General features: G+C 45.2%; 1 protein-coding gene and 2 pseudogenes across 4 annotated transcripts in view; all 3 read left to right on the top strand.

Moving 5' to 3' along the window:
- Positions 1-21,784, top strand: part of LOC144099460 (uncharacterized) — a 181,784-nt gene that overhangs the window by 72,529 nt on the left and 87,471 nt on the right. For 2 of the 4 annotated variants that reach the window (XM_077632773.1, XM_077632771.1), the window contains exons 8-11: positions 3,924-4,177; positions 7,839-8,015; positions 12,333-12,487; positions 18,532-18,763. In XM_077632773.1, the coding sequence (XP_077488899.1) occupies positions 3,924-4,177; positions 7,839-8,015; positions 12,333-12,487; positions 18,532-18,763 (818 nt within the window). The remainder of the gene's footprint in view (positions 1-3,923; positions 4,178-7,838; positions 8,016-12,332; positions 12,488-18,531; positions 18,764-21,784) is intronic. The other 2 variants (XM_077632770.1, XM_077632772.1) reach the window with 2 other exon arrangements.
- Positions 846-2,406, top strand: LOC144097379 (uncharacterized; annotated as a pseudogene).
- On the top strand, positions 2,393-3,073 carry LOC144096834 (uncharacterized; annotated as a pseudogene).

Below are 21,784 nucleotides of genomic sequence, written 5' to 3'. Positions count from 1 at the left end.
GCCATGGCTCAGTTTATTCTTTGACCAGACTGAGGTTTGGTTTTTGCAGTGGCAAGGGCTCCTTTCCTGGTTCTGTGGTACCATTGTTGGCTTATCAGGCTGCCAGAGGAGAGGCTTGAGCAATTAGCAGTTTTTTGGTTCAAAGTGAATGGTAAATTTCTTCAAATAATTTCGAAGTGAATATTTAGATAGATCTGGCACATGAGGCTATTTCATGAAAAAGAAAAAGTGCATTGAAGCTGTGTTAAACTCACTGAAGCTGTGTCGAAGTGCCACAGAAACGGCCATCCGAAATTCAGGGACTCGACCAACACGTGGAGCCAACCTTTATCTGGGGTCCGAGCAGGGTTCGCACAGCCCCTTAAAATCGTTGAATATCCCTGCCTGATATTGACAATATAAGCTCAAGGGCCCTTGAAACTACTTGAATACCTGTGCGCTCCTTGTAATCCTTGAAAATCCCATAGGATTTGTTCTGCTAGAGAAAATTAACGACGTACCTCCGCAAGTCACGCTGATTTTAAAGTCTCTTTCGCTTACGCGTGTTCATGAGAACAAACTTTGTTGACTAAAGGGCAACATCAGGAAGTTTCGGTTTTAAATCCCGCAGCCCCTACGTCGTCTAGCAACTAATATGCATTGAAACCGAATCCAATCCAATACGAGGCATATCGCTTGGTCGGTTGCCGTATAGTGCCTAGAATATACTCTAGTGTGCCGTCCACCGAGCATCTCCAACGCAGGACGGTGGCATAGGCAGTGATGCCTGCTGCCACGGGCCACCAGACGGTGATGCCTGTCGGCACCATGCTAAACCGTGCGGCGTTCGACTCGCGCTCGTTTGCGATGCGTTGATTGCTACGCATCGATTGCAATGCGCAGTTCATTTCGTGCCTTGCTGCCGCTTTCGTTGCAGTCTTTTCTTCTTGTGAGTGGGTGTTTTTCGTCAATGTGTGCACTCGTCAGTCTAAAGAAAGTTCAAAGAAACCAAGCGCGTCCGCAGACCTCGAACGTAACGCAGATTGGGACAAGAACATAAAAGAGGCAGATCGCCGGGCAAATGGGGAGACTCGCGTCGTGTCTCGCCTGAAGTCCACCCATCTCTCAGCATGGTCCGGCACAGTCTCGTAGTGCAGCGCACCAAGCGGCCGGCGGTGGCAGGCATCACTCTCGGTGGTACCGTGACACCCGCGCTCACCACATTACAAAGTGCTCTTTTAGGCACTATAGTCGGGTCGTCTGTCAGTCTCATGTGTGCCATTTCAGTGAAGTTCACGTTTGCGTTGTCTGTCTGCTTGGACAAGATGCCAGGCGGGAAGTGCAAGTTTCAGCCTGCGTGGCTGCAACATACGGACTGTCGTAACTGGGTGAGACCGGAACCAAGCGATCCTTGTCGAGTAAAGTGCGCAGAATGTCAGAAGACGGTCGACATTGCAACGATGGGGGAATCTGCCTTGAAGAGCCATCAGAAAGGCGCGAAATACCGATCCAAAGCTGCAGCAAGTGAGGGTTGCTGATGCGTCACAAGTTTCATGCAAGCTACAAATCTAACATCCGAGGCTGCTTGTCAGCGTGAAAGCATGGCAACTTCCTCTCGGGTTGCGATACTTGATGAACACTGCAGAAAGCATGATTCCATGATCAAAGCCGAGATTTTGTGGACGATGAAAGTTGTGTCGTGACACTACTCCTACAACTCCAGTGGATCCATTTCCCAGCTATTCCAAAAGATGTTTCCGGATAGCGAGGTCGCGAGAAGCTTCACTTGCTCTGAGAAAAATGCTCATACGTTGCGTGCCACAGTCTGCGCCCATTTTTCACTTCGCAAGCACAACAAATGATGGAGATGTCTAATAATTTTGTTGTGCTTTTTGATGAAACCTTGAATGAATACCTGCAAAGAAAACAACTTGGTGTTCACGTCAAATTGTGGAACAACAGTAAGGTTACAACCAGATATCTGACTTCGACATTCATGGGTCACAGCACAGCAGACGACCTTATGCAGAATTTGACGGAAACACTCGCATCCTTTCCCCTGAGCAGGATTGTGCAGCTCTCGAACGGCCCAAATGTCAACTGGAGTCTTTTCAACAAGTTGCAGCAGCACATGAAGAATGACTTTCAAGTTAAGTGCTTGGATACTGGTTCATGTGGCTTGCACACAGTGCATAACGCTTACAAAGCAGGAATGTATGCGACGTGCTGGCATGAGAACGTCAGTGCTTTTCTAAAGGACCAGCTTGCACTTGCGAAACTCAACTTTTCCCTTAACGTTGCAATGGTTGTGCAGCCTTTCTTGACTGTTCTCCAAAGACATTTCTTTTAGCGAAAGAATGTGAAAATGTCTTGAGGAGCCTCTTTGCAAGGTTCGTGAAGTGCTCGGTATTGACAAGCCACGAGCATCACGAAACTGCTGCGAATTGATGTTCATGATGCTGCCAATTACACGTCACTTGAGAAGGTGGAAAAAAGGCATGAACTCCAAAACTATGAAAGAGACCATGAATGCCTTGACATTCTCTTCGTGTGCCTTTTGAAGCATGACCCAGCGTTCTCGATGCTATGGGAAATACTGAAGGTCCTTCTCTTGCTTAGCCATGGGCAGGCTTCAGTAGAAAAAGGTTTCAGTGCAAACAAGCACATCGCGGTCGAAAATGTGGCAGAGCTCTCGTATATCTCACGAGTCATCTGTGAGGCCGTGAAAACCCACAGTGGGCTGCTGAACGTTCCATTGTAGAAAGAACTGAAGTCATCAGTGCGCCAAGCCAGGCATAGGTATGCGTTATACATGGACGTACAGAAGAAGCAAGCTGTGGCGCAGCAGGTAACCTTGAAGAGAAAAGAACTCGAGCTAGAGCTACAGAGCATGCAAAAGAAGAAGACAAGGCTCGAAAAAACTCTGAAGTGCTTGCAGGAGTCAGTGGATCGCTTTTCGGAAGACACCAAAGCAAAAAATGACCTGACTTGTCTTGTCAAGGATAACAATTTCCGTCGAACAGCCAAAGAAAAAGAACTGGAGATAATAGCTCTTGAAAGAGAAATAAGTGTGAAAATGGGGCACCTTACCTAAGTTTTGTGAGGAAATAAAATTACACTAACACTGCTTGAATTCTGCCTTTTTGCATCCTTGAAATGTCTTTGAACTTTCAACCAAATGTTGTGTACGAACACTGGGTCCGAGGTATGTTCAGCTAAACCACAGGTATTATGCATCTCGTGCCAATGCCCATTCGGGCTATGATATGTGGACCTCGACGTGTCAGAACAATTTCTCAATTTGCATACAAATCTTTGGATTTAATGAAAATTCGAACTGCGTGCCGTATACCCAGCTTGCTTGCACTGACGGTCAATTTTCCAGATTAGCAATAGGCAAGTGGTACGTAGGTAGCGGTATGTCGCATCATGCCAGGAACTGGAACTTCAGTATCATTGGCAGTTGGATTTTCCGCTTAGTCAATCAGGCCGCATGAGAATGGAAGCTGCCACCATTTTTTCTGTTTTGATCGGTACTTAAACGAACTTGTGGTCTTGATTGCCGTTGTGTTGTTACGTGGCTGCTGCTTTTAGTTGTGCACACCCTTTGATGCCATTTCGCAGGATGCACATTGAACTGAAACTACCCAGAGCTAACGTCCGAGAAACATTATTCGCTTTAGACAAAAACTTTGAGCTTTCAAACACCAAACATTCAGATCGTATTGAATATTGCAGAATACTTTACTATTTGACCAAATATTTAAAATTCTTGACTATTCGTATAAGCCTATAGATAAAAATGAATAAACAATAATGTATTCACCACCGTTGCTAACAGCATTCGCTGATCTTGCATTAGGCAGTGGTAATCGAACTGTGGCTGTTTTTTTGTTGTTTGTGTTTTTTTCCTGCACTGACTTTTTGGAATGTGCGTGCACCAGCAAGGTGCAGAAAACCGCATCTCAGAGTCCCGGCTCTGACTGCAGAGGAGCAATGATGCTGTCGTCACCCACGTCGTCTGAGGCCTCGGAAGGCTCGGGCACTGGGGCCAGCTGCAGCCCGGGCAGACTGCCGGCCAACACTAAAATGCATTTCAGCTGCCGAAGCATCCGTGTGGGTTCCTACAAGGCGATCATCAAGTGCTCGGTCACTGCCTCGAGCCAGGGCTTCGAGTTCTCCATCCCTCCACCTCAAGGTGGGTGCCAGATTTGAGCATTGCTCTTGATTGTGGCCCTCTCACAAGCTGGGAGTTGCAGCCACCATCGGTGATGAGCCATTGCTGCAACTGTCACACAGCAGAGTGCTTCTTGGAGCAGCAGTGGCGACAGCCATATTCTCATTGATTTCTTTCGTTCTAGCTCCAATGTTTACAGTTCGCAGCTTGTGCCGAAGGTGGGTGAGGAGGAGCACTGCCAATGGTATTTGCAAGTAAGAGGGAGAGTAACATCTGCTGAGGTTAGCGAGGGAGGGGAGGGAAGGGGGCAAGGAGAAGCGCTATGAAAGCTAATATTAGGGAGGGGGCAAGTGTTGTACTTGGGGTGCCACTGCCTCTACCGGCAAGGCAGTGTGATAGATAGCGGCACTGGTGAAGTTATGGGTTGGAGAGAGACGCATGCCACAGGTGTAACAGCACGAATCAGAATGAGCACTACATCAGCAAATGGGACAGCTATCACTGAGCTTACAGCATTACACAGCACAGCTGAACATTGCCAATAATTTTTGCCTTGTATCTTGTCTATGCTCCCTTTCCTTTGTGCTCCATTGTACTCACTGTTTCATCGCATCAGAGTGCTAAAGGTGGCATCATATGTTGACTAAGAGTGCAACAATGGGCCCTATCTCTAAGTTGCAGAGGAAAACAAGGCTTGGGTGCCCAGAACTACAGAACTGCTGTTGATACATTTTTAGAAGAATGGAGGAAAAATGTAATTATCTGAGAAAACTTATGATGCCAACAGGCCAATTTTGAAAAATGTAAGTGTTGGATGAGAAACAAACTTATTCTGTTTTTCATTTCTGTGTGCCCCGCCCCTTATGTAGTATACCCTCTAATGAGGGTCTTGAAAGTGAAGTAAAAGGTATTTATTGAAATGTTCACTTCATAAAAATCTCGTTTACCATTTCTGGGCACATGGCCTGTGCAGCTACTTTTCTGGTGCTCACGGGATTCGGCCCACATTTGTGTTGTTCTTGGCAGGGAAGAAACCTCGCAGCACATCCAGTCCATTTGCGGCTATGACAAGATAGCGGTCTCTTTCTGTTTACAAATGCTTCGCCCCTTTGCAAAACTACACTGTGGAGAAGCTGCTGCATGGCTTATTGTCGCAGTGTTCTTGCTCCGTGCTTTCTAGAGTTGTTCCGCTTGTATGTAAGCGCATCTGTGTAGTTCTCAGATGCTTGACCTCCTTGTTCCAAGACACTCCGATGAAGCAGCTATGTTTCTCCTCTTCATATTGTCCTCACGGGAAGGGCCCGCTCGTATCTGAATGCACGTCTTTCTTAGCACTTCGTCCCTTTGCATCGAGGCACAGCAGAGAAGCTATTATTGCCGATGTCTACTGCTGCATTCCTGCTCTTCCATTGTCATGGCAGCAAGGCATGGTTTGGAACTTGGAGGGGGTCAGAGACTTTACTTTCGTAAAGGATACTTGAAAATAGATCATATTTGCACTATCAATCAGGCGACAGAGAAATGTGCAGAATATAACCAACCCCTATATATATAGCTTTCATTGGTTACGAGAAAGCATTTGACTCAGTGGAAACCTTAGCAGTCATGCAGGCATTGCAGAATCAGAGTTTAGAGGAGTATTATGTGAAAATACTGGAAGATATCTATAACAACTGCACAGCTACCATAGTTCTTCATAAAGTTAGCAAGGAAGGTGTCAGGTAGGGAGACACAATATTGCCAATGCTACGCACCGCCTGTTTACAGGAGGTGTTCTGAGGCCTGGATTGGGAACAGTTGGGGATAAAAGTAAATGTAGAATACCTAAGTAATTTGTGATTCGTTGACGACATTGCCTTGCTAAGTCATTCAGAAGATGAGCTGCAAGGCGTGACCAATGAGTTAAACAGGAAGAGCAGAAAGGTAGGTCTTAAAATTAACATGAAGAAAACCAAAGTAATCTTCAACAGTTTCACAATGGAACAGCAGTTCACAGTTGGTGCTGGAAGTGGTAAGAGACCATGCCTACTTAGGGCAGGTAGTGGCCATTGATCCAGATCATGAGAGGGAAATAACTATGAGAATAAGAATGGGGTGGAGTGCATATGGCAGGTTCTCTAAGATCATGAATGGCAGTTTACCTATATCCCTGAAGAGAAAAGTATACAACAGCTGTATTTTACCAGTACTCACCTATAAAGCAGAACCGTGGTGGCTAATGAAAAAGGTCCAGCTTAAGTTAAGGAAAATGCAGCAAGCTGTGGAAAGAAATGTGATATAGGGTAACGTTAAGAGACCGGAAGCGGGCAGAGTGGGTGAGGGAAGAAATGCGTGTTAATGACAACCTAGTCGAAATCAGTAGGAAGAAACGGGCTTGAGCAGGGCATGTAATGCGAAGGCAAGATAATCGCTGGTCCTTAAGGGTAACGGGGTGAATTCCAAGAGAAGGCAAGTGTAGAAGAGGGCGGCAGAAAGTTAGGCGGGCGGATGAGATTAAGAAGTTTGCGGGGATACTAGGCCGCAGATGGCAAAGGACAGGTTTAATTGTCAACACATGCGAGAGGCCTTTGCCCTGCTGTGGGCACAGTCAAGGTGATAATGATCATGCATGAGCGGGACAGGCTATGCAGGCAGACAGGGCAGATGGCGTAAGCAGACGGCATAATGTCAGTGGCACTACCTGGTGCAGTTACATCAATGCAGCGTCATGGTCTCTCTTGTTAAAAACCCGGCAAGTGTCCATCTTCGAAGTCACTTGTTCGTGAATCTGAGTATTAGACTCGGATATCTACTCTTCGAATTGACAGATTGTTGTTTGATTTGAATTTAGATATTTGCACGCTTCTATTGCCACCTATAACAAACATAACATGCCAAAGCTGCACATGGGCTATGAGAGACAGCTGCATAGCAGAGGGCCCCAGATTAATTTTTACCACCTGTAGGTTCTTTAACGGCAGACAGAAAAGAGCTGCATCTATTTGTTGTTCTCAATTAAAAATTGTTCTATTGCTGTTTCTGGGTATGTTGACATTTGTCCGGTCCAAAAGCAGCATTTATGGCTCAGAAAACTGAATGTAAAAAATTTTCTTTCCATTCAGTTGAAGAAATTCTTGGTGGGTGAGTTGGTGCATGGCTATTCTCAAGAACGAGTGCTGCGCTCTTTTCGTCTACATCGTCTTTCTTGTGTTCGTCCTTTATGTCTGCACAACTCGTTCTTGACAATAGCCATTCGATTGAAACTCAAGATATCTGCACCTAAAAGGACTGGTTGCCAGCAGTTTGATGTGAATGGCAGTGTGGTGCAGCCTCTGTAATCCATGGAAAAATATGGGGTCAACGCACGCCTTTTACTTAAGAAATTGGCCAGTGATGGTGATGGCTGTATTTTGTTGTCTTGTGTGCATTTGTATTCTGGCTTATAAAAGCTGTCTTCTTTTTGATTGGAACACGGTACCCTAACGATACAGGTCAACTTCAGTTTGACCACGGTGTCTCTTTAACATGCACTGACCTCACATAGCACGTAGTGTTCCTTTGTGTTTTGGCTGCATCAAAATGTGGCTACCGCTGCTGGTATTTGGTCCTGCCCTCCTTGGGCTCGGCAGCTGAATGCTGTAGCCACTAAGCTACCAAAGTGGGCAGGTCTGGTGTGACCTGTCAGGTTGCCCCTACTTTGCAGAGGGCCCAGATGTGCTTGTGCACCTCCCCAACTCAAAAATTGTGAAAGTGCTCGGCCAGCTGTCGGGCTTCTTCCCCGTGCTCTTCGTGTCCACAAGCCAGGAGTGCTCGGTAGAGGTCTGCACCAAGCTCGGCTGGAATCGGCAGCAGCCCGAATACTTCGACCCCAGAGGGCCTGGTAAGAGCAGCATCAGTATAGGACTGGTCCCTTTAGACTGTGTTATTCGCCTGGCACATGGTGAATTAGCTATGCTATCTCTGTTCAGGTTTCGTTTCATTTCTATGCTTTGTGGAATGCTCTAGCATGGCAGTGCGAGCTGTTCAAGTACAGCATAGTCATTGATGCAGGCATACTTTTTTATTTTTCTTGGTTCAGTACTCGCCTGTTGTCATTTCATAAAGTTTTTTTATTTACTGATTGCTTTTCTGGCACTTCCTGCAAGCAACTGTGTTTCGCTTGGGAGGGTTAGTCCTGTGAAAAGGCATTGTAGGTCTGAGTTCTAAGTAAACAAAGAAGTGAACAGATGCGTGTGTTAAACTTATTTTTAAGCAACTAGGAGCCCACTCTTTCTGGACAGCTTTTGCTCTCATGGTGCATGATTGAATAGGTGCATAGTTTTACCTTGCTCCTGCTCCGCGTATGTGGTAAGACTTGTAGGTCAGCCAGGGTGCAGTGCAGTGTAAAGAAGTGCAGTGCAGTGCTCATGAAAACGAACATTGTGAATCGCACACTTGAGCAGATCTGTCGGATATCGTTTCTATCTTTCTATTTTTCTTTCTGAATTCCTACTTTTTGCTTCTCAAACCTGTACCTTTGGTGACGTGTGGTCATGACTAACATTTAGGCAGGAGCACAATAAGCAGAGTGACGCTCCATCCTCATGCACTCCAATCAGTAATGTATTACTTATCTGCCACAGTAATTGCGTGACACGCTTTCCAGAATGCAACAATTCAGTACTGGAATACTTCACTCCTGTATTCTGTACAGACTTCTTTTTATGTTTTATCATACAAGCATTAATTCAGAATATCTGAGTATGACCTTTATAATCTGGTTCAACTGTTGTTACGTTTGCAGCTTTCAGTTTTCTTAACTCTTTCCTCACAGAGGAAAAATGACCGTTTCAGTAGTTTTTTTTTTTCTGAACAAAATTATTAAATTTAAAATTTGATGCAATACACGAAAACAGAGCTAAATAAAAGTGCTTTTTAAGCATACAAGTTTGAATGATGAATTGCACATTGGAAGAAAAATATTTATTTGCAAAAGCAAGATTTTAGGGAAAAAAATGAACAAAACTGGGAAAGACACACTTGTATATAAAAGAAAAACATGTTCAGAATCTTCTGAAATATGCAAAATGTTTGTTATTCTAGAAACCATATAGCTATACTAGAAACCATATAGTTGGGCACAGGAACGCAGTCGCCTCTGTGCGAGGCTGGTTTCCATCGTCGCCGATGTAACAACTGAATCCCAACGAAAAGGCAGTGCAGTAAAAGCTCCTAATTCGAACCTGAAGGGGACCGGAAAATTTTTCGAATTATGCAAAGTTCGAATTACTGAATGGGCGCTAGAATAAGCAGTCATTGCACCCCAACGTGCGGACTGAATCCGAAGCGGTCGCATCTAGACTCATTATCATGAGCTGGCACAGCTGCACGTTTGTGGCGTGCGATTCTGAGAATTAAATTCATGTGGTCCTAATGGCAAATTAAATAAATTTATTGGCCAGTTATGTGCCAGAAACAAGTACTAGAATGCATTCGCATGAGCATCGAGGTTTAGTGCTGGAATATAGGACGCTATTTGTGATCAAAAACATGATTATTTACGGGGAAGGGTTGTCAGAATCAAAAAGTAATTAGTGATGTGCATTTGCTTGCATGTCTTCTGGCGAGACTCCATCAGCATCATTTCCAGCTTGCCCAAGAGCTCCAGCGCAACGTCTATGAGTTCTCATTGCCAGAGAAGTAGCGTGCTACAACATCGAGTGCTGACGTTACTTCATATGCAATACATGTACTTGGCAGTGGCCTAGGCTCATCGCCGCAGTCATACTCATCACTGTCGGCGGTGCTTACCTCACGTGAGCCGTGTGGCATCTGCTGATAGCATGCAGCCTCAATTATATCGACGCCACTCAAGGGCTCCAACGTCTCCACACTCCTGTCCACGTAGGTCGCGGCACCTACAAAAAGCCGTCATCGCCGAAACCGGCATACTACGCTGTGCACAATGTGTGATCACGTCCCAGGGACCGTGGCACAACGAAAACCTTGAACAGCTTGTGCCAAAGCATCGGCAGTGCGGGCGACTGTTCGGGCAATGAAAATCTCCTTCGGCGTGCACTGGAGCACGAGCTTCGGCAGCGTCGTGCGCTTGGCTTTTTTATTTTTTCCATTGTTTTACATCTCTAGTAAATTTGTAGCGCGTTGTATTCGCTATGGGTCACCTTGCGGTGTCAGCCAGAGGGACCTAGTTCGAATTAACCGTAGCGGATGCCGACTTGTTTGAATTATCGGGAGTTTCCCCCCATTGAAATACACAGGGCTGTGCCGGGACCTGAGTGTCAGTTCAAAATAAGCGGGCTTGAATTAATGAGCTTTTACAGCATCTTCAGGCTCACTGCTGGTCGAGTTGTAGATAAAATTAATCACAGAGAAGGCAGAGCACTGAGGCTGCAACAGTTTAAAGTGCGCGTCGCGCATATGGAGGCTGCCAAGCTACTTTGATGCTACCGCGTCTTAGTGCACATTTAAATATAAAATGCCGCCTTGTGGTAAAGAAAAAACTACTTCGAAAACAATATTTTATTTATCTAATTACAAGCCAGATGATGCAGCGTGCCTGTAAGCAACGCAGAAGGCTCTAAAGTCGAGTGGCGAAGGCTTAGTTAGTGGGCAATGAGCAGCGCATTAAAAAGATGCCGCTTAAAAAAAGAAAGAAAACTACATCGCAAATCAAACTTCGGTTCTTTGAATACAAGCCAGATGTGCAGCACGCCTGTAAGCAATGTGGAATATTTCGAAATCGGTGTGTGGAGTCATCGTTAGCGGCTTAACGATGCTCAGTGGGCATGGTGAGGAAAGGGCTGAGAAGAAAAGTAATCAAAGAGGGAATATGCTGGAAAAAAATTGTCTTGTCAGCTGATGTGGCAGCTCATATGTCATTCTCTGATGGTGTTTGGACAGTGTTGCTGGTATCTGTTGAAGCTCTGTGACAGTATTAAGAGTTCACCAGGTGTTGACAGCGCTGTGTAGCACCACAAAACTGAGATTAATGTTCAGTGCCGTGGGCTGAATAGTAGCTGAAGCTTTCTCTGGAACAATAACTGTATAACAAAGGGAGTAATTACTCATTAGCATCTACCCAAATGAAAGAAATATGCCACCACTGTCTGGAAGACGTTGAAGTAACTAGTGTTAGATGTTTGGTAGAGCAATCTATTGTCCATGCGATGTATTACCACGTGATTAGGCTACTTTTCCTTACCTAATGGTGAGCGGGTCCCTACCGCCTTGAGGTCAGATATTTTCTACCAATTTAGGCCGAAAAAGTTTTGCAGCTCTTTGGAGGGCCATTTTTCCTTACCTCAAGGCGGTAGGTGCCCGGTCGCCATGAGGTATGAAATTGAGAGCTGCCGTGTGCTGACGTCACGGCCGCCTTGTTAATACCAACCACAACTAAATATTAGTCTAATCAGGCAATATTGGTGTCTAACATGTTCTACTCATTGAGCCCATAACGAATATGCTATTAGATAATGACGTCATCAGTTATTTAATTATAAGCAATTACTTTAAGCCTAACCATAACTAAATATTACTTCATTAGATAATATTGGTGTTTAACGTGTCCTACTCATCTAGATGATTCCAAATATCTAATTCGTTTTATGATGACCTCATTAATTACTGAGTTGTAAGCAATTTAACACAGTTATGTGACTAGTTAATTATGACGTCACAAAATCAGTGACCTCACCAATAAGTCACCAGTTCTATATACATTGACATCACCAATCAATCAACAATTGGGTTGCTATACCAATTTACTATGGGGGCCGCCATCTTGAATTCCTCGGGCTCACCAATCAGTCACTAATTTGATATACTAATGACATCACCAATCAATCACCAATTGGGTTGCTATATCGATTTACTATGGGGGCCGCCATCCTGAACTCGTCGGACTTGAAAATTTCGCGCAGAAGGGAGATGGTAGCAGACCCCGAGAAATCGAGAAACGTGATGAATAAGGGCTAAGGCTATTAAAATTACTTTTTTACTTAATTTTGCACCTCCCTGGGGGTTTCTGCTAAACAAATTTAGACACAACTCCACGAGTGCATCCAATACAGGTCACTAGTATTCCCTGTGTCGCTCTACCTTGCATGGCAGTGCAACATGGCGGCAATTCTGTGTGGTAAGAGAGGTCTGTAGAGTGAGTGCTGCATTGAGAGCTCCTTCTTTTTTAATGTACACGCAGAGGAGAGCCAGAAGTGGATTACCTTCCTGCCTGAGGCACCATTCTCGCAGGATCAGAAGGTTTTTCTGCGGGATGTGTTTCCAGGTCCTCTGCTGCAGGAGATCAAACAAACGGAGGCAAACAAGATCCTCGTCAAGTCTTCCCCGTCACCCTCGGTAGGTATCACCCTTGTACACTACTCCCTTCTTGTGTGTTGTGCATCATATGCAGAGTTGTGATAGTAGTAGGGTCCCATCACTTACAGGCGTCATCAATCACAGGTTCACTTCACTTGTAGCGTCACTTTCAGGGTAGTCTGCAGGATAGCTGCACTCGCAGAGAAACGTCTTGCAGGGTAGCGTCACTCGTAGGACCTCACTTGCATGGCAGCAGCGTTTTTGATAAAGGCAACATCTCCAACAGGGCTGACCACTTGCAGGGTCACACTACATAGTTGCATGATCACATTGCTCGCAGGGTGGCATCATGCACAGGGTTGCATTACTGACAAGGTCACATAACTTGCAGGGCTGCAAATACACCAGGTCTCATTATTGCCATAATTGAGTTCTACTTAAGCCTGGATGTAATGAACCGCCAAGTAGCGAATTTCTCACTATTACAGAGTTGCGCCATTTCCCAACACCGCCACTGTTGAAACATGTGTGTTTGAAAATTCCGTGTAAAAATGTTGTTGCGGTGGTCTATATATCTTGGTATAACGAAGTCGCCATGCCAACAATCCATGAACTAGTGCTGTGTTATTTGTAATTTTATGGAATTACAACAAATTTTAACACGATAAAGCACAAATCGCCATGAGAGGAGAGTCTACTATCGCAATGAGCGAAGTAAGTTGGCGTAACGCGCCTCGCCTCTGTGTGATCAGTGCCTCTGGACGACAAACACAGCAGTCTTCGCAGCTTTCACTTTTGTAACGTCACACCAAGTGGCACTACAGGAGCAATGTCCAAAAGCAGCACAATAAACCAGTACATAGCAAATATTTCGCGGGACAAGCAGTTCATGCCAATCGTTGCCACTAGTTTGTTTGCATGATTCATAGGAGATGTGCGGCAGGAGGGGAACCTTTCCTTTTTTTTTTTACCAGTGATGAGCACATGGAAAGAGGCGGGTGTTTTTGTGTTGTGTTCACCAGACTCAGCCTACTCGTATATAAGGGGACCCTTGTAGTTCACAGATGATTTGCCCCCTTGCTGTGAGCACACTGAGGGAGCTAGTGTGTTCTTCCCATTCATGTCGCATCCTCATGGGAACAGCCCGCTTGTGTTCAAATGCAATTTTTAGTGCGAAAGTACTACTCCAGACGTACCAACCCGAGCCTTGTCTTGTTTTGCCACGTAACCTTGTGGTGTCATCACAACCTGCCCACCAGATTGTGAGCAAATTGACCATCGTGGTAGGTGGCAGTTAAATTAACAATTGGTCTTGAGAGGTTGCTCAGAAAGAGCAACATGAGTCGCACAATCCTTACCAGTGACTGTGATAGAAACAGCTCAAGATATCGTGTCATGCCCTTATGGTGGTTTAAGTGTTCCCTTCAATTGAAGAATGAACACATGCTTTCGCACGTCTACTTGGTTTAACTACGTTAAACCCCTACCACTTTTGAGCAGACAAGGGAAGGGAAAAGAGGGGCTCGTTGTGACTAACATGACGGAAGCCAACAATTACCAAAAACCAGGAACGTAGGGGATTTTTTTTAATCGTGGAATTCATCATTGAGAGACTAATAGGGTAATTATTTTAATGTTAATTGATTAGAAAGCAAAAAAAACAACCACATGCCCCCGGTGGGATCCGGACCCATGACCTTCGAATTTCGTGTCTGGTGCTGTGCCAACTCTGGCAGTCTTGATGCCATAGGCAGTGTAAGAGGGTTCTCGCTCGGCTTCTGCTCTCGCCGCTCCATCACGTTCCTACGTGGCACTCATAGTAATACAGGACGTACTACTGAAAACTAGACATTCTGACTGACAAGCAAGTCTGGTTAGGTTGGAAGACTTATAGTAAACTCTTAACATATCTCCAACCAAAACCTTTAGTTTGAAGTCCAATGTTTCGGAGCTGGCTTGGCTCCTTCAGTGGTGACTGGGGGCAGTATCTGGTGTCTTCAAGCATGCGTGGAGGGGAGCAGGAGTCAAAAGAACGAAAGTTGTGATGCGAAAGACATGGGGGAGGAGGTTGAAGGAGTCGAGCCGGCTCCGAAACATTGGGTTTCAAGTTAAAGGTTTTGGTTGGAGATGTGTTAGAGTTCATTATTGGAAGTACTACGTCCACTGCTATGGACGATGGTGGCATTGGTGAATTCTCTCAAGCTTCGGTTACACTACACATAAACACTCCTGAAAGCAGAAAATTGGACAGCTGTCGCCATAGCTCAGCTGGTACAGCACCGGACACGAAATTCTGAGGTCTTGGGCTCGGATTCCACCGGCGGCATGTAGTTTTTTTCTTCTGCTTTCTAATCAGTTATCTTTAAAATAATTGCCCCAGGTGTCTTCTATTGATTAACACCACAATTAAAAAAAATTCCCTATTCTCGTCGGTTTCAGTGACTATTGGCTTTCGTCATGTGACCTGCAAGTTTTTTTTTATGCTTTGCCCCTTTGAACCATGCCACTGCAGGGAAGCCATCCCGCGGGTGACTGCTGCTGCATTCCAGATCTCTTCCACGTGCTGCCATATTAGGCCTTTTTCGTGTGTTTACACATGCGCAGTTGGTTGCTAAAAGTATTATATGACCAGAATTTTTTGAAATTTTAAACGTAATAGCTAGGAAATAGTATCATCTGGCAATGTTACATCCGGAAGGAAAATAGCATAACTGTATGACATTTTTGGTTACAGCGTTAGCATTAGAATGCTTAGATGAATGAAAACCCAGCGGTGGCCTTCTGTCGGTGACCAGCCTCCGATTAAGCAAAAAATAAATGGTAATACTTATGGCCTTGGACGGGTTTCAAACCTGCGCCAGCGACTGCTTTAGACCACTTGGCCATCGTCGCAGCCTTCGTTCTTGCGTGTTGAACTGCCAGCCTCTTGCACTATGCCTTGGATACTTTCATCTTCATAAACTTTCATTCATGCTGTAGTCTGTCCAAATGCAAGAGCGCGTGGCCACCTGCACTTGCAAGCCCACTTTTGAACACATGGCTGGTTTTGTGCGATCACTTCCAGGTAGGGTGCCTTGTTACAGCTTCCTTTGCTAGGGTGAAGACACCCCTTTTCAGATCTAGAGATGCCATTTTGAATCACAGAGGTGGCGCTGTTCCCTTCAATACAGAGAAAGGTGCTTAAATTTATTCTGAAGTAAGACGAATATGTGGAACCAGTAATGAACGCTCACATTTCATGTGGCTAATTGAGAGTGCGCTTCAAAACGGTGAAGGTGTCACCACCCTACGAAAGGAAGCACAAGGTAGCGCACTCTGACGAGCATGGAGCAAGTCGCATGGAATGGTAGCAGGAAGGCGCCAAGCTCAGTCAGTGCCTTGCTGGACTCAATTTCGGAGTCTGGCGTCCTACCCCCCTCATTTCCTAACTTCGCGCTCAGGCCATGCTTGTCAACAAAATTTGAATGAACGAGGATGTGCCACCTGACGAGCATGGAGCAAGCCACACAGATTGGTGGGAGGTTTGAACTGCTGTAGCAGGATAAAAAAGGAGTTAAATCATTATTGACGTCAATGAACTCAGTTCATCATCGCAAAGTGCTCACAAAATTGAAGTGCACATGCTAACGCATTTCCCTCCATACCAGTCACACTGATTGCCTGTGAATCGCCCACGATTCTGAGTGTATAAACTGGGAACGTATCAACAAGGTTTTACTGTGCTTTGAAAGCATTTTAGGGGCACTTAATTTGTACTGCAGCTTTGCTTAATTCAAACTTTTTGTCTCACTGCAACGGTTTCGGCATGTAAACGAGTGGCGGCCAAGGTATCCTCTATCAAGCCTGCCTTCTCCTTACCCATTGATTATTGTTTAAAATGTGCCAAAATTTTCTTGACCATTGATTTCTGCTTCCTTTGAAGTGTTGGGCTTTAAAAAGGTGAACTATGAATTTTAGATGCACATTGAACTGTGTTCTATAATTTGTTATGAATGCAAGGCATGGTACCGCCCATTCTACACTGCAGATGCAGACTGTAATTTCAGAGTGAGTCCCTAATTGAAGTTGTACTCCTTTGACATAGTTTACTGATCAAGTTGAAGTAAAAGTGGAAGTTTTTAGAGCAGCCCATATGCTGTAGAAACCTATGAAGAATACAGGAAAGACTACCACCAGGCTGGAATCAAACACAATAACTGCCTGTGAACATTACACAGTAGAATCTTGATGATACGAATTTGTAAAATTCTCTGGCCTGAGTGCATTGTGTGCAATGTGAAGATGTTACGAATGCATATGAGCCATGACTGCACCCTCTGGCACAAACGCCTCCTGCACATTGCCACCGCTACAATCGCTAGTCATGCAGTACACACCACAGGCAGTGAGCAGTGGCCCGCACATCGAAGACTGTGCAATCACTAGTCGCGTCGTATGCACAGGAAGCAGTGAGCGGCGGTGTGCGGCACAGATGCTGCCAATATCGTGATCTCCAGTCATGCTATACGCACCACGGGTAGTCAGCAGTGGTTGCTTGGCCATATATAATCCTCTCAGGTGTAAACAATCTGCGAGAATGCAGTTTCCATGCTTCCGCATGCAGATTTAGTTCGTTTTGGATTAAATGAAATTTTGGATGATACGAATTTTTTCACGATTCCATGAGATCTGTATCGTCAAGATTCCACTGTGTAGTCTTTTGCTTTTCTTTTTCCATCTCTGAGGACCAGCGTAATTCATGTTTTATGATGGTGGGTGATTGCCTTAGCTGCCTGCGTGCCATTCAACCCCGTGGAACTAGTAATGGTTACATGCTTACAACATATATTTATTAAACGAATAAAGCGTGTGTTTATTCGTGTTTGAAATAAGCCCAGTAGTACCTCTTCTGCTGTAGTTTAAACCAGGGAAAAAGCTTGGCCTTGACCCAGTTCATTGCTTGACCAGGTTTAGGTTCGCTTTTTGCAGTGGCAGCAGTTAAGGGCACTTTTCCTGGTTCTGTGGCATCAGTGTCAGCATATCTCTCTCGCACATTCATGTCATACATGATGTCACTGTAGCACAACATGGCAACGCACTACGGTAAGCGGTCCCAACAAAGTGACATCATGTGCATCTGCCAGAGAAGACAATAATTAGGCAATAATAATAGCACCTTTTTAATTTAAAGTGACTAGTAGAATAATTTCGAAGCGAATATTCAGAACTTTTGGCACACAAGGCTGGTACATGAAAAAAGAGTGCATCGAAGCTGTGTCGAACACATTGAAGCTGCGTAGATGTTTTGCAAAAATGGCCATCCAAAAACAAGAGACTCAACCTAAACATGGAGCTAACCTATTTGCGGGTTCTGAGGTAGGTTCAGCTGAAATGCAGGTGTTATGCATCTCGTGCCAGTGCCTGTCTCGGCTATTATATGTGGAGCTTCATGTTTCAAAGCATTTCTCAATTTGCACACAAACCTGTGTAGCTAACGAAAATTCTATCTGCATGCCATATATCCAGCCCGCTTGCACTGGTGTTCCCTTTTCCAGATGACCGGTAGGGAAAACGAAAGCAAACTTTCAGTTCTAGTAACCTTCAGATCATGCGTCATGCCAGGATCTGAAACTGTGGGACTATTGAGAGTTGGATTTGCCGCATAGTCATTAGGAAATTCGCGAATGGAAGGCATGGAATCTGCACCATTTCATCTGCTTTAATCAGCACCTAATGCAACTTCTGGTCTTTGTTGTTCTTGTGTCGTTACGTGGCTGTTGCTTTCCCTGCCATCTCACAGGATGCTCATTGAACTGAAACTGCACAAGGCTAGTGTACCAGAAACATAATACACTTTGCGCAAATACTTTGAGATTTTTAGCACCAAACATTCAGATCGAATCGAATAATCAATACTTTACTATTCGACCATATATTTGAAATACTCATATATTCGCAGAAGCCTACAAATAAGAATGAATAAATAATATGTTCACCACCGCTGCTAACAGCAGTAGCGGATCTCACATTACACAGTGGAAATCGTCCCGTGATTGTTTTTTTTTTTTTCTGCCCTGACTCGTGCATTGGTATGTGCACCTCAGAGACTCCGCCCTCACCGGAGAGGAGTCACGGCATGCTCGTTGCCCACGTTGTCCAAGGCGTCGCGGGGCCCTGGCACTGAGGCCAGCTGCAGCCCGGGCACACCACTGGCCAATACTATGATACACTTCAGCTGCCGCAGAATCCGCGTGGGCTCCTACACTGTGGCGTCCGACAACCACTGGGTCACTGCCTCTAGCCAGGGCTTCAGGTTCTCCATCCCACCGGCCCAAGGTGGGTGCCAGATTCGATCATTGCTCTTGATTGTGGCCCTCTCATAAGCTGGGAGTTAAAGTCACTATCGATGATGAGCCATTGCTGTAACTGTCACACAGCAGAGTGATTCTTGCAGCAGAAGTGGCGGCAGCCATCTCCTTGTTGATTGTTTCATTCTAGCTCCAATGTTTACAGTTTGCTGCTTGTGGCGCAGGTGGGTGTGCAGGAGCACCACCGATGGTATACATGAGTAAGAGGGAGAGTAACACCAACTAAGGTTAGCGAGCGAGGGGAGGGAACGGGTGAGGAGAAGCACCATGAAAGCAAATATTAGGGAGAGGGCAAGTAGTGCACTTGCCACGTCACTGCTGCTACTCGTCAGGCAGTGGGGTAGGTAACAGCACTGAGGAAGTTACGGGTGGTGGGAAGACGCATGCCGCAGGTGTAACAGCACGAAGCAGAATGAGCACCACATCAGCAAATGCAACAGCTATCTCTGAGCTTAGCACATTACGCAGCAGCACTAAACATTGCCAATTATTTTTGCTTTGTATCTTGTCTATGCTCCCTTTGCAATACAGTAACTCTTCACTGATATGTTTTTAAGAAAGTTGTGTAAAAAATTTATCCGGGAGAAAGTACGATCCAAACAGCCTAATTTTGAAAAATATATCTGTTGAATGAGGTACAAAGACATTTATTGATGATTTCAATTCATAAAAATGTCGATTAACGTTTCTTGGCACAAGTTCTGAACAGATCCTTTCTAGTGCTTGCAGAATTCAGTCCCCGTTTGCACTGTTTTAAGCACGGATGACTTTGCAGCGCATTGGGTCTGTCGACGGTAATGGCAAAAGTAACCAAAATCCCTTCCTCGTAATTTTCGAATGCTTCTTTCCTTTGCATCGAAGTGCTGCGGGGAAGCCACCATGGCGTCTGACTGCTTTAAACTGCATTTCTTAGACCCAGCCCACTCGTAATATAAGTGCATCGCACGCTTGCCCTTATGCACCGCGAAGAACCTCAGCTTTTCTTTTATTTATGTCGCACCCTGCAGAAACAGCCGTCTCGAATGCTAGTGTGCAGTTTCTTTTTGAAGCGAAAAGCTTCACTAGGCTCGTCAACACCGTGCTTCGCGTGAGCCACTCTACAGATTTGCCACAGCTGCGCATGCGCGACACCGAGTAATGTCACGTGGAGCGCAGGTGGCCGCTGCTGCCGCAACCGTCGTCGCCACCGCGTGCTGCCTCCATCGTCTGACCTTTCGCCATGGAAGGAGGAGAAGACCCAGAAGTGGTTGCATGGGAGTTGGCTCAAAAGCAGCGAAGATATGGAAAGTGCAAGGCTAGACAAGCGGCTGAAACGCCAGAATCATGAGAGGCACGCCTTGTTAAATGCTTTTCGCTTCGAGATATCCAGGCTTAACACTTTAGCTAAGCCTCAGCCCAACTTTTTTGGTTGTTGTTAATGGTGGTGGTGATGCTTCGCCTCTTTGCAAATGAACACTGCAGAGAATCTATCTGAGCAGGTAACTGCTGCTGCATTCCAGCTTTTCATGTCACGTGCCCTCACGCTCAGCCCTCTTATGTTTGCACATGTGCAGTTGGTCAGTAAACATAATTTATGACCACAGTTTGTCGAAATTTTAAATGTATTAACTGGGAAATCGTGTTATCTGTGAATGTACTAAGTAGGGGTGTGCGAACCCAATGGGCACTGGAACTCTCTTGGACATCCCATGGACGTCCTAAACATCCACAGGTCGTCCAACAAAGTTTCAATGCCGATTGAGAATATTGAAATTTTCGAATACCAATATGGAGAAAAAATGCCTTCGAATATTGAATCAAATATCTGTTGAGTACAAAAAAAATTTCAGAAAATAATAAACATTTGCTGTTGCCCTTATACTTTTTTTTCAAAATAGTGTATTGTCTTTGCAACTAAAATAAACAAAACTAGGCTGCCTCAGTACTGTATAAAAAGCATGACATGCACAGAAATGTATACTACTTGATTAGACAGCACAACAGTATCAAAATTGTAATGAGGACATGAAAAACAACATCCATAAAATGACAAGACTGGCAACAAAAAATTACATGATGACTAGTAAAACCTCATTCATTTGGAGTTGAAGGGACTGGAAGAAATGCCCGTTTCATCCGAAGGCCTCGGTTTATAAAATTACACGTGCCCCTTCTTCGAAAAAAAAAAAAGCCTGCCATAAATGCATAGGTGCAGTAAGCTCTTATGAGGCGGCTCCATCGCGCTAACATCTGTAAGCCCGCGACGAGCCGCTTGTTTTGGAGTACTGGAAGAACAACACAAATGGAAGCGAGGGGCTGGGGAGCACACACTGGCATCGGAACGGCGAGACGGTTTCTAAAAAGGAAAAAAGAAGTAACCTGCGACGCGCCAATTAGCGTCCGAAAGCCACGCGGTGCTGGGAATGTGCGGCTAGACACGTGCAGTTGCCGCGGAATAGCGGCGAAGCTCAGAAACCAAAAGTACAGAGCCAAGCTATCTTTTTGACGTAGCGACGGGCCTTCCGATCGTTGTCACGCCTGCCGTTTAGCCCACTAAAGAGGTGCACGGGTTAGAATGTACCATGCAATAAGTGAGATTTTTACAGGATTGCTTGCCCTATTGTGACAACTCTCGCGCCCCTTCAGAAGACTCCCGCAACATTCCGCAAGTAGGCTTTCCCGCATAGCTTAGCTTACAAAAGAGGATGGCGGAGGTCACGCTCGGAGAGTTATGAAGGCGAGAGGATGCATTCTTCGGATGTGGGCACTAATTATGTAACGCATTACGGAAGGATAAAAAAAAGCGCGATTTCACGTTGCGATTGTTCGAAGCAGGCCGTCGGCCATCTTGTTCGCAGCATGTGTGATATATGGAAAAGCCCTTGTGGAATTTCTCACGAGGTCAAGCCTAGGAATGCGATCGGTTCGCGTGATAAATGACTGATAAGGAAGGGAATAGTACCTCTGCATTGTTTTCCTGGAACTGTTAACTCGATCATCGGCTAATTTG

The sequence above is a fragment of the Amblyomma americanum genome, chromosome 7 (genome assembly GCF_052857255.1).
Source record: "Amblyomma americanum isolate KBUSLIRL-KWMA chromosome 7, ASM5285725v1, whole genome shotgun sequence".
NCBI lineage: Eukaryota > Metazoa > Arthropoda > Arachnida > Ixodida > Ixodidae > Amblyomma > Amblyomma americanum.
This window is presented reverse-complemented; position numbering and strand designations above follow the sequence as displayed.